Source organism: Malurus melanocephalus, unplaced genomic scaffold, assembly GCF_030028575.1.
Source record: "Malurus melanocephalus ecotype Western Australia unplaced genomic scaffold, MMel_1.1 scaffold_1049, whole genome shotgun sequence".
NCBI lineage: Eukaryota > Metazoa > Chordata > Aves > Passeriformes > Maluridae > Malurus > Malurus melanocephalus.
In genome coordinates this window covers 30,372-43,222 of record NW_026624281.1, presented here as the reverse complement: position 1 = coordinate 43,222, position 12,851 = coordinate 30,372, and the positions used below count along the sequence as shown (strand labels likewise).

At 36.7% G+C, this 12,851-nt stretch overlaps 1 protein-coding gene across 1 annotated transcript in view; it reads right to left on the bottom strand.

Annotated features, from left to right (window-relative positions):
• LOC130586061 (SH3 domain-containing kinase-binding protein 1-like) overlaps positions 1-12,851 on the bottom strand; it is a gene marked incomplete at its 5' end in the record, with an annotated part of 93,635 nt that overhangs the window by 62,690 nt on the left and 18,094 nt on the right. The window contains one exon of the mRNA XM_057386771.1: positions 12,053-12,176. Coding sequence (XP_057242754.1) covers positions 12,053-12,176 — 124 coding nt within the window. The remainder of the gene's footprint in view (positions 1-12,052; positions 12,177-12,851) is intronic.

Below are 12,851 nucleotides of genomic sequence, written 5' to 3'. Positions count from 1 at the left end.
AGATAAAGATAAAGATAAAGATAAAGATAAAGATAAAGATAAAGATAAAGATAAAGATAAAGAACTTGGGAGCAGGATTTGCAACACTATGCCCAGCCTTGCCTGATAAATTCTCTCCTCTTTTATTTCTTCATTGGGCTGTTCCCTGATACATATATATATATATATATATATATATAACTTATATATATAACTATTAGCATATAAATGTCAGCAATTCTCTTGTTGCAACCTGGCTCAGGTAACCTTTCCTCTGAAAAACAGAAAAATGTTCCTCTGCCAGTCACACTCTTTTTTTTTTGTTTGTTTTCTTGGGGGTTTTTTTTGGTTTTTTTTGATTTTTTTTTGTTTTGTTTTGCCACTACTGCAAACAGCTTAGGGACAGAACACAGCTGGATGGACAGCTTCTCCAAAAGACAAATGCAGATTCAGCTGAGATCTGAGTGTCACAGATTGTCAGATTAGGAATTTTTAAGTCTGAAATTTTGCTCATGAAGAGGGAAGCCGGGTTTCTAACTGAATATTAAAAACTGGTGATGATTTCAGTGTTCCCAGTCCCCTCTGGTGCCCAGCACACCCACCCACCACAGGGAGGGACTCGAGCAGCTCAGCAAACACTAAAACATCTTGCTTTTCCTCTAAGCTTAGCTATTAAATAAAGCCACTATGGGATAAAAGCTACACTAGTYAGGCCTCTCACTATTTTTTGCTATTTTTCTTTTTTTTTTTAACAGCAACTTCTCTAAGAACAGAACATCAGTAAGGTGTTCACTAATGTGAACTATCCCATTGGTCGTAATAGCAGGAAAGTTTTTCAGAACTTTAATATTTCTCAGGACATAAGTCTTTTGGGAGTGTCACTTCCAATTTCTGGCTCTGTAAGCAAAGACACCATTCTCTTACCTAGATTACTCACTATTTTTTGCTGTTTTTCTTTTTTTTTAACAGCAACTTCTCTAAGAACAGAACATCAGTAAGGTGTTCACTAACGTGAACTATCACATTAATCTTGATGGCAGGAAAGTTTTTCAGAATTTTAATATTTCTCAGGACATAATTCTTTGAGGAGTGTCACTTCCAATTTCTGGCTCTATAAGCAAAGACACCATTCTCTTACCCAGATTACTCACTATTTTTTGCTATTTTTCTTATTTTTAACAGCAGCTTCTCTAGAATCTGTCAGCTCTCTGTCTAAGAACATAACATCAGTAAGGTGTTCACTAACATGAACTATCACATTGGTCTTAATAGCAGGAAAGTTTTTCAGAACTTTAATATTTCTCAGGATATAAGTCTTTTGGGAGTGTCACTTCCAATTTCTGGCTCTATAATTAATTAAATTTAATATTTCTCAGGACATAAGTCTTTTGGGAGTGTCACTTCCAATTTCTGGCTCTATAAGCAAAGACACCATTCTCTTACCTAAATTAATTGTTGCTGAATCATCTATAGCACCACAAGGTAGAGTCAAATCTAAACACTGGGTGCATTTTTCTAGTAATTTCCTTGAAGTCTGAACAAGGGCACCATCACCAGCAAAAAGTTCAAATTCCCAGGGGCTGACAGTTCCCAGCTTTTTAAAAACAYTGAGTTTTGATTCTTTGTTGATTCAGGCTCCTTACAAATGCAAGCTCATTTAGTATTCATGAAGAATAAATTTTCTCCAAACTGTCTGGAGGAATTTCACACTTCACACATTTTTTTCCTCTATGGGTACATAAGAGAGATTTTTTCTGTTTTCTCCAGACATTTCAAACACACCACACTCCTGCTACAGCACTTACAGGTCTTTGGAGAGCAACATTCTAAAATGTTACCAAAACAGATGAGCTTGAGCAGGGATTAAAAAGAGACCACAACATTAGACTGAGCTCAGCAACGGCCTCTCAGAGCTGTGCTGGCATCAAACCAGGATTCTAAATCAGAAAGATATGAGGGATGAGAAAGGGCTGTGTAACTAAAGCTGTTAAAACAAAAATAAACAGCCACGATAAAATTAACTCCATTCAAAGCAGGAAACAAATTGTTTCTRAACAGCTTAAAATGGCAGGGGAGAAAAGGGAATACATTCGAMGTTTACAGAGTTTTCTATTTTCAGCTGTTATTTGGAAATGCAATTTTGGTTCTTTATTCTGCATTGTTTTCTCTGCTGACAATTTATGGCCCATTCACTGTAAACCATGGTGCTCTGGCACTCTGAGCTCTTCAGAAATGCAAAGTCAGAGGAACACCTGAGATAATAAAAGTTCTCCTGATTTGGAGAAAACCAGAGAGAAACACTGCCAACCCTGTTTAATAGAACAAGGACATTTGTAAATGGAGCTCATTGAGGTTTTTTGCTTTAATGGAAGGGAAGGAAGGCTTTAATGGAAGGGGAAATRTGTCTTTTCCTTGTGTTTAGAGAATGAGAGCAGGAACACCCCRTGACCAAAGTGAGTGACAAAGGGGTGAAGTCACACATTGTGACTGTGATGAACGAGACAGGAATTGTCCTTTTTCCTGTTCCTCACTTCTGGTGAACACACAACAAACACCCACATCCTATAAGGTATTAATCTTGAGCTTGCTTTCTACCAAAATCCTGTACTTTGTCAAAGCCATCCCTGACAACATTCCAGCATCATAAAAAAATCAAAACCAGAAAATAAAAATGCATTTTAAATACTACTGTAGAAGAAAGACATGTTGATTATTCTTAAAGATTAATAAATTCATGCTTTCAGAAAACATACTTATGCTTCTTTACCAAGAGTGATTACACATGTACAAATGGCTGAGGCAGACTAATTCAACATCAGTAATTATTTGTTATTCTCAAAAATAAATGTAACTAAATAAGTGTAAATTAAATGTTTTGTCATTTGCTTTCAACGTGTTCGTTTTCCTTTGCACATGAGAAATGCCCCAAGATTTCTGTGCTGCACAGATGGTCATGCAGAGGAAAGGGAGCCGCATGCATTGGGGCAATGCAGCAAAAAATGCAGCAAAAATGCAGCAAAAAATGCAGCACAAATTCCAGCACAGAGCCATCAGCACAACTCAGGGGCTGCCCCTCATCCCAAAAACTCCCTGAGGGCTCCAAGGGCAAAATGCAGCAATTGTTGGCTCAGGAGCTCTACAACCCCACCATTGTCCTCTTTGGGACTGCTTTATTCACCACCCTCACAAAGTACAGGCACACCTTATTAAATGTTATTATTAAATGTTATTATTAAATGTTATTATTAAATGTTATTATTAAATGTTATTATTAAATGTGAAAGGAGAGGAGAGCAAACACAGCCAACAGAGTTCTTTACCTGCCACTCACCAAAACCAGGCTTTTTGGAAACTCATGGAAAACCCCATGGCAGCAGCAATCCCAAACAACAGCAGGGTTTCACATTTTTTACCATTTTACCCCAGTCAACAGAATTCTTCCACACAACCACCAATCCCTGGTCAGCATTTGTTCTCCAGCAAACAGGATGATTATTTTTAATCAGATTTAATCATTTCCCTCCCCCAATTCTATAATTTTTCTTTCTCAGGTGTTATTTTTCATTGTAGCAGCTATAGCAGCTGTATATTCAATATATATTGTACATTCAATATATTGTATATTCAATACAAACTCTTTTTTGCAAGCAAGTTGTAAGAAGCTGAGGTGAAATACAAAATTGTAGCTGTTCTCTCTTCAGAGMTTTTAAATCCACATTTGGGTTTCTCATTTAACTTTGGTCACATTCGGACACTCCTAAATGGGGTTTACAACATCATAAATACATCAACAATATTGATTTCTCAGAACTCTCACCAGCCATAATTCTTCAAGAATTAAGAGGAGGGGGACAAAAAAAAAAAAAAAAAGGGTAAAAAAGGTGGTGGAGCAATAGAAAACACAAAACACAATTGAGGTTACTCACGAATATTTCTGTTTCAACGATCCTGATCTTCTTCCATTTTATCTAATAGCTATTACTGACAGCATTGTGGATCCACATATAAGGAAAGAGAGGCAAATATTTGTMATATCAAGCATTTTATCTGCACTGTTCCTCAGTTATTGCATCTTGGAAGAAAAAGAAAATGAAGCAAGAAAGAGAAGCTCAATCAGTAAAAATTAAAAAAAACCTAGAAATCCAAGAAGCATTGCTCGTGGAGGTGCAAGAAATTGCAGGRTGAGAGAAAAGAGGGCTGTGATCAACAAAAATGCCAAGTCAGTCATTTTTCATTGCTGTGTGTCTCTCTTCACCCAGCAAATGCAGCAGCAGAGATTTTCTGGCAGCAGGTTGATGAGCAGAATGCCAAAGGAGCTGGAATTAAGGCTGAGCAGAGCCTAATGACCAAAAAAGCCATGGCAGCAGAAAAAGGCAAGGCTGGGAGTTTTTTCTGCAGGACAAAATCTTGTGGAGTTCAGTGGAAGGTATCTTTGGAAGCAGCACTAATTCAAAAGYTAYYACAAGCCTTGATTAAGTAAGAAAAYTTCTTTTAAACACAGCAGTYGGGAAATGGCTTTMAAAATAAAAAGTTTTAGCTCTGAGCATGTGTTTGTAAAGGAAAAGCTCTAAGCTTGACTGCAAAGTGAAGCAACACTTCATGCAACGTGGTTCAGGTGAATCCCAGCACCCCCTGGGCATAAATAATCTAAAGTTAGGAACTGACTTAAGCTTGACTTACAGAGAAATCAGCACGCTGAAATTAGAGCAGCTGGGAGCTGTTTTAAATGGACACTTCCAAAAAATAATTCAGTGGAATGTCTCCAAATGGTTTTCACTGGAGACATCAGCTCATGGATATTTGCCTAAAAATATGGAGCAGAGATGAGCTGTGGAATGGAAGGAGGGGCTCTGTCATCAGTCAGTTTGTTCAGGAAGAACACCAGGAGTAAACTTTACTCACCAGGAGTAAACTTGTAGGAAGTGAGCTGTCAGTAGATGGAGCAGGAGGAATGAGGAACCCTCCTTTTTGTGKGTGAGTTYAGGAAGAGCAACAAAGGGCAAACTYTTGAYTGTTTAAATCTTCCCCAGATGAGCTGATTTTGTGTTTTGTCCCAGTTCCAACCCAGAARGAACAAACAGGCCCTAAGTGTAGGATATTCCACCTTCTGAGATACTGCTTTATGGAGACAGTAACACACCTCTGCAGCATGAAAAAACCTTCCACTCTCAACCAAATGCCAAGGGAGGTGATATCAAACCACCTTTAATCTTTAATCAGCTTTAAAAACCAAGCTCAGATGGGCGTTTGCCTGGAACAATGAGACAAAACTGCACTGAGCTGTCTTCTCACAGCTGTTATCAAACTTTCCAATCCTGCACTCCAAAATCAGTTTGAAGCAATTTCTTTTCTGTGACATGGCACGAGCATGATTAACAAGAAGAACTAAATGCAGAGCTCTAGGAAAGGCTGGAAAGGGTCTTTAAAGGAATTCTTCCTCATTTCAGTTATGCTCACCTTAAATGACTTAAGAAGAGGTGATTTGACTTTTAATGAAAACCAGGCTGGGCATGGAGAGCAGAAAGCTTTGAAAGGTAAGATTGGGAAATTAAAGGCTCCAAAGGCAGACATTGCATCTGATTTGAAGCTTGATCTTAAAATCCAAAGTCAAGCACACTGGAAATAAACTGAATATATCCAWATTATGCTGATCAGATGGGTGGATTAGAGGACACTGCAAGAAGCAGTGAAACTCTGCAAGAAGCAGGAAATTTGAGTGATTTGTAAGCAGTCATGGAGACTTTAAGGTGAGAAGCAGCACAAAAAATTTGAAGACCACCAGCCACATGGTTGGAGCTTGAGAAAAGCTGCAAAATTAATCCTGGTARACAGGGAGATAATTTTCTGTGAGGAAATACTGCTGCACACGTTCACAAGGATTTTTGTTCAAAAAAGGATCGGATTTGTTAAAGGAAAAAAAAAAAAGGTGTAAGGGCAAATATCAGAATAGGATAATGCCACTTCAACTGCTTCATCCTTTGCTGTCAACATGCACAGAACAGAAATCCTCAGAGGGARAAGAGCAACCACTCCCATCCAGAGAGGAGGAAGAAGGGAAGCACAGATTGGATCTTCTCAAGAGAAAGATTCTGCTTCTCTCTGGAGCAAAAGCAGATGCCAAAGCAAGCACAACATCCTGCTCACTGGAAGACAGGACTGAATTTGCACTTAGTCACACCAAATGGGACTCTTTTTGCTGGATTTCTCCATCAGGAAACAGGTGGAAGGACAGATTTCTGTCTTCCTTGCTTCCTCTGTCTTGCATCTGATGTAAGCATCCTCTCTTTTTCTGTATTGACAGGGCAGTAAAAGAACATGAAAAGCAGGATGTGCCCTTCTTTTAAAAAGCAGAAGCCAAAAACCTGAATATGAAATGCAAATAGCTCTRTATCTTTTACTCTCTTTGGCAGAAAACTGTATCAGCCAAAATGCTGTGAGTAATAACTGTCAAAGACAGAAGCCAAATGAAGAGCATGCAATCAAAAATAAATCTTTTAAAATCACCAAAAAAAGAAAATTTCGAACAAACAAAACCCCACAATATCCTTTAAGAAAAGCAAAGCACATTTCATGAGCTCAACAATCACAATGGGAAYTTTATTTTTAGAGCAGACACATTTTTAATTGGAAGATTTGTGGTGATCATCAACAGGCGCTGGTTTAGGGTGGCAGAAACGCTGGGATTGAATGGTTTAACTTCAATCCACTGCTGAAATTTTGGTGTTTACACCCAAACACTGAGTGTAACTCACAATTCCACACATTGTACAGACACAGAACACTCACATGCACAGAAGGTGKGTGATTTTCACTGCCCTGAGCAGTTCAGCTTTGCACACAGGAGAGTGAGCAGCAGTGGCACAATTATTATCAAATTGGACACAAACCAAACAGGTTCAGAGCACTGAAGCCATTTCTTGGTGGTTTTTGGAGCACACTCACTGTTATAACGTCTGTAGCTGTCAATCTTTGCCGGTGCCACTCTGTACAGAATTGTCCCTTCAAAGGCAGATTTTCCTGACAGCAGCCAAGAGAAGGAGAGACAAAAAAAAAAAAAAAGAAGACAAAGGGGCAGGGTGGGGATAAAGAGATCGAATGATGGTAAAAAGAAGGGAAAGGAAGAGGTTTTAATCTGTATTTTCAGGCACTGACATTTCAAAGCCTCATTAGCAAAATGATGAGAATATTARCAAATTGTACATGAAGTTAAAATATTCTTACTGCATGAATGTCAGATAATAGAATCTCATGATTTTGCTAAAGCTGTTATTTACAATGTCCAACAGAATGCATTTTTCCTAGGTTTGGTCTGTTGTCCATCAAGTTGTGACAYTTGCAAATAAAATTATTTGTGTTTTATGCAACCTTGCACAGGGAAATCCTGAAAAAATATTATTATTTCARTGATGTACTGACAGTGGCTCAACATTCCTGATGCACTGCACTTGAACAAGCACAGCTGAACATCCAAACTGAAATATCCACATCTCTTTAATGTACCAGGATATTGCATCTTTCCAAGATGATTTAGATTTATTTTGGACATGGGAACTTGTCTTAAATAGTGCTTAGTGGAAAGGATAGAATACTAAAAACCTGAATAACTTGGTTTTTACGGTGAAAAGCTTAATCAGGTGTGATTTGGTATGGACATTWACAAAAGGAAAATTCTAAAATTAAAACAGAATACAGCAAAACAAATAAAACCAAATCCCAACTCCCATCTCAGATATTTAAAATAAATTTTTTTTAATGACAAAACCCTTTATTTTTTTCATTGCTAGTAAGACAGCACATGCTCTGGTATTTAGGATATGAAATTCAAGTGAAGGGAAAGGCATGGGCAGATGAGGTGTTTTGTGTGTCAGGTTTAAAAACCCAGACAAACTCAAGAATAAACTAATGCCAGCTTGTTCCCAATCATCCCTAGGTGTACCATCACAAAAATTGATGTCTTTGGTAAAATTTTATAGCAAAAAATAAAAAAATTTATAGACAGGATATGTGAATTGTCCCAAMACAGAATCACATCCATTTTGATATCAAAAATATATGAGGTTATTTTCTTTTGTATATCATTCTGTTGGACTTCCAGACAATAGGAAACTATACTTATATATTATACAAAGCAGATTCTTTGTTTTTGCAATTTATTTAATAACAAAAGCTTTTCATTGCCTTATTTTTATGTAATGAGGAACTAAAGCCACATCTGTAAACTTAGGTTTTACATAATACCATGAAAAGACTGCTATTAAACATCAAACAAAGAAAGGCAAGCTAAGATTCATGACACTGTGGAGAGGAAGAGAGACAGCAATAGAACCCCAAAGTTTTAAGAACTGAAAATAGAGAAGGTTTTCTGCCTGGATGATGATTCTGTCATCAGTTTTAATTGCAGCARCCAGGACCTTTCAGAGCCATCACTAACAGGGTCTAAAAACAGTCAAAACAGCTGAACCTTGAGAAAACACACCACAGACAGCAAAATGAAAAAAAGGCCACATTTCAATGCTGTCAAACTCACTAAATGCTTTCTGAAATAACCTCCTCAATGTTCAATTGGGATTATTTCCAATGGAATTTTTTTGATTACATGGAAACTTTTTGCTTCTCAACAGAAGTGGTATTGAAAAGAGTCTTAAAATGATTACTGTATCTCTGAGAAATATAGAAAATAATCTTATAATCCACGTATCTAATATGGTAATAAAATGATAATGCTGTAACAGCTGGCCAGAGAAAAGCAATATTTTTATTTAAGAGATGCTTTAAAGAACAAGGAACTGCTGTTTACTCTAAGAGTACCTGATMATTTCTGCCTTTGAAATTTGGCAGACACCTTACAGCTGGGACAAATACTTTAAAATCCAACTAACAACCCCTGAAATATTTTGATCTTGAAACAATCTTTTTTTCCAGTCTGCTGAGCACTCCCCATCAGAGGGGAGGTCCCAACCCTTTCCTARTAAATAAAGAGCCTTTCCTAAATCCCACTGTCAGGATTTACAAGTACTTGGCACTTCCAAAACCAGCCCCAGGCATTTTCAAAAAAAGGAAATTTTTGTTCTGAACAAACTTCTGAGATTAGACCATGGCAGAGCATGAAAAGAAACCACGGTAATTTTTCTTCATTTACTCTGATCTGCCATAAAATTTACAYGGACACAACAAAACCAATAAAATCAGACAACGACTTTCTCCACACTGGGGCTGGTGTAGATTGTAATAGAAGGGCAGAGAAATATTTTTTTTTATTAACTTTATTCCTAAAAACCCAAGTTATGTAATTTTTCTCTTCTGTATTTCTTTCACTTTGAGTTCAACAAAATTACATTTGCCCTTCAAAATGCTCTTTATAGATGGTAAGCAAAATGTGATTTAAAAATCAAWTTTAACTAAATTTAACAAAGGCATTAAATTTAATTCCTAACTTCAAAATACTCATCAGCCTGCTCCACATATCCCATGCTATTTTCCCAGGTCTCACAGTAAATCTGTCAAATTTTACTTTATCCATTCCATTTTACAAGTGGGGCTGAAGAATTCAAGGCTGCTGCTGAAGATTGCAGATAAACCCCAAATCTCAATGCTGTCCAGARCCTTGGGTGGTACAACCCCTCACACTCACAAATTCATCATCTACAATTTGTATTCAAGGTTTCCACCTTGCAAAGTCCTGTGATACAGAKGTATTCAAAGTTTGCAGAGAAACAAAAAGATTTAAGGTGCTGTCACATCTTGTCATCCATGGAGGAAGGAGCATGAATACACATGAGATGTTACCTTGAGCATTTACTGCCCAAATCTTCCAGGGCTGACTTGTTCTTTTTTTTATTTGACTATGTTTTTAGATTAAACATGGAATGAGATTATCATTCCYAGTCAGTTGTATCAACTTGTTGAAATTTTTGCAATCTCATTGTGGAGATTTTCAAATGCATGAATAGAGACTGATGAAGCAGCACATATTAGAGAGCAATAACTATATCAATAACAAAAATCATATACATAAAAAACTGAATTGATACATATGCCCCATAATTCTCCAAAAGGAATGCATATCTTAAATTGATTGTTTTGCTTGAAGAAAAAAGTAAAAAAGCATTAAAATCCCTGTAACAATTTCAACATTCCTTGAATCACTGTCTCTCTCTCTCTGGAGGTTCAGTGTTCCTCTGTTTTTTATTGTWCCTAATGGCTCCTAATAACACACAGACAGCCACAAAGCACCTCCAAAGAATTAAATTAAACACAAGAAAGAAGAAAACCCATCTCCCAATTACAGTTACCTTCCATTTCTTTAAAGGGACAAAACCAATCTTTGTATTAATGCTAAATTCTACATACAAGTGTGACAGGTTTGGGTTCTGCCACTCAGAACCAGCACAAAAACCCAAATTAAACAAAGCATGTGCCAAAATGGGCATCAAGAGCTGATGCTTTGTGGCTGCTTTTGCACACTCTATTGTGTGTTTTTGTTAGAAGCCATTTTTAGGAAGCTTCTGATAAAATAATATTACCAAAATACCCGGGGAAGGAATATTCATTCATTCATACAGAAAAAAAAATGGAGTATTCCATCCCAAACAGCATCACCTACCTTTTTCATTTATTTAGTACCAAACACTACAGACTCCAGAGCTGAAATTATCTCTACACAATTAATTACACCAAGGTTCACTGTGTTTATCATGAATATAATTCATGATAGCATTTACAGGTTATAGAAAGCAGTTTGCAATCTCARTGAAATGTGCACCTTCACTTAAGGYCCTWTTCCCCTCCCTATCACATTAAAATTTTGAAGTTAAAAATATTTGGAATATTACATGTAACTATCTTTAGCAGCTCTAAAGATAGATATGACACTGGGTCACCAGCACCCATTCACACATGAAAAGGTACTGCATCACAAAAAATACAGATTTTCATCATTGCAAAAATTAGGGTTTTTTTAATTTTTTTTTTTTTTTTAAATTTTTTTAAAAATTAGGGTTCTTTAAAATTTTCAGGATTTTATTTCTGTGGTATGGAACAAGAATGACAAATTTGCCTTAAGTGGAAAAATAAGGAAAAAGMAGAAAGTATTATAATTTTCTACCTCTTAGTGACAGAGTCAGATAGAAAGGCACTGCTAAATTTTAGCTGAAATCAGATCTTGACAGATCTTGGTAATCTTTTGACTTCTGCACGTTCAGAGATCTCAGAACACTACACAGCAATGAACAYCTGCACTGTTAAAAACAGGAAAACCTTGGCAAGGATTGTGGAATTAGCCTGAAAAATGCAAACACAATCGACTTCTTTCTTTTCTCTMAAGATTCAGATTTGATCACTGAATTAGAAAACAAAAAACAGTATCTGCTTGAAGAACACAAMATCATGAAGAGCAACAACTTTCCATTTCATATGACAGCACAGTTATGGTTCAGGTTATTCTCCAAGGGAAATTATAAAAATAGGAAGTTATAAATAAACCCATACCATGTTTAAACTATTGCAAATTTAATTACCAACCATGCTTTTCACCTGCARCAGGACTGGCCCCCTGTCAATGAGAGAACAAAGTCCATGTCCAGTTGTGGATTTTTCCCTTTGGGGGTCGGAGGTGACAGAGAATGCTCAGCACCTGGAGGGAAAAAGTGCCCCATGTCCCACAGCAAGAATTAGAAATCCTTAAATCCACAGAAAGCACGGCACTTTCATCCCTCCACTTTAAATAAACTTTGCAGATGYTTGGTTACTTTGCACGCCTAAAGACAAAAAATCCCTTGTAATTAATTTGGAAATACAAATGCAATAATGATCATTGCCTTCTCTCTTGGTCTGTTGAAGCTCAGAGAGTGCTGACAATGTTGCAACTCATCAAATCATCTTCATCTGACCCTTTTCAGCATCAATTAAGAACATGGCATTCAATTAAGAACATGGCATTCAATTAAGAACATGGCATTCAATTAAAATCATGGCATTCAAAAGCACTTCCAAGCAAGAGATAAGAATGTGCTGTCCATCCTATCCACCATAAAGACACAGACAAACAGAACAACAATAGTAATTTTTGCCTTACTTGACTTTATTTGCTCTTCCTGTGCTATTCCAACCTCATCACAATCAGACAGTTCCTTTATGAAGTTGGAAGGGAACATTCCAGTTTTTCCATTAAGTATTCCTTCCCACCAGCCCTCTTCCACCTGCACCAAGAGAAAAAAAAGGTTTTTTTTTTTGTTTTTTTTTACATATGCACCAATTCCAGAGTACCATTCTATACATTCAATAAATGACAGYAATGGCTCTGAATAGTTTACAATAATTTCAGGTATAAGAAGCACATGGCACAGGCTCCAAATCAGAGCATCTCTGTTTTTTTATTTATAAGAGAAAACAAGAGAAATGTGTGAAGCCATCTGTAAATGTCAGCAGCATGAAGCATGGATAAAGGGATAAAATAAAGGGATAAAAGAACAACCAAAGAGCACACGGTGTCTCTGCATTTCAGTTTTATGGATATCCACTCAATCAGTAAATTTTCAGTGTTTCATGGCTATTCAAGACCAGCTTGATGGATGTGATTGGCAGATTCTGTTTGAATTCCATAAGTAATCAATGACGAAAGAAAAACACCAAAAAGAGCTACTCAGATAATCCAAATCAGGTATCTTAATATAATAGAAACATTCCTGCTTTCCCAATCAAAATTAGAAATTCTGTATTTCAAAAATGAAGAATGCTGCTACACCATTAATATGTTAATGTAAGAAACCTTTGGAAAACAAAAACCAATGTATATTTGACTCAGGATTTACAAAGAGGTGCTGAAATACATAATAATGACAGTGTCAGAAGGAGAGGGACAATACCTAACCAAA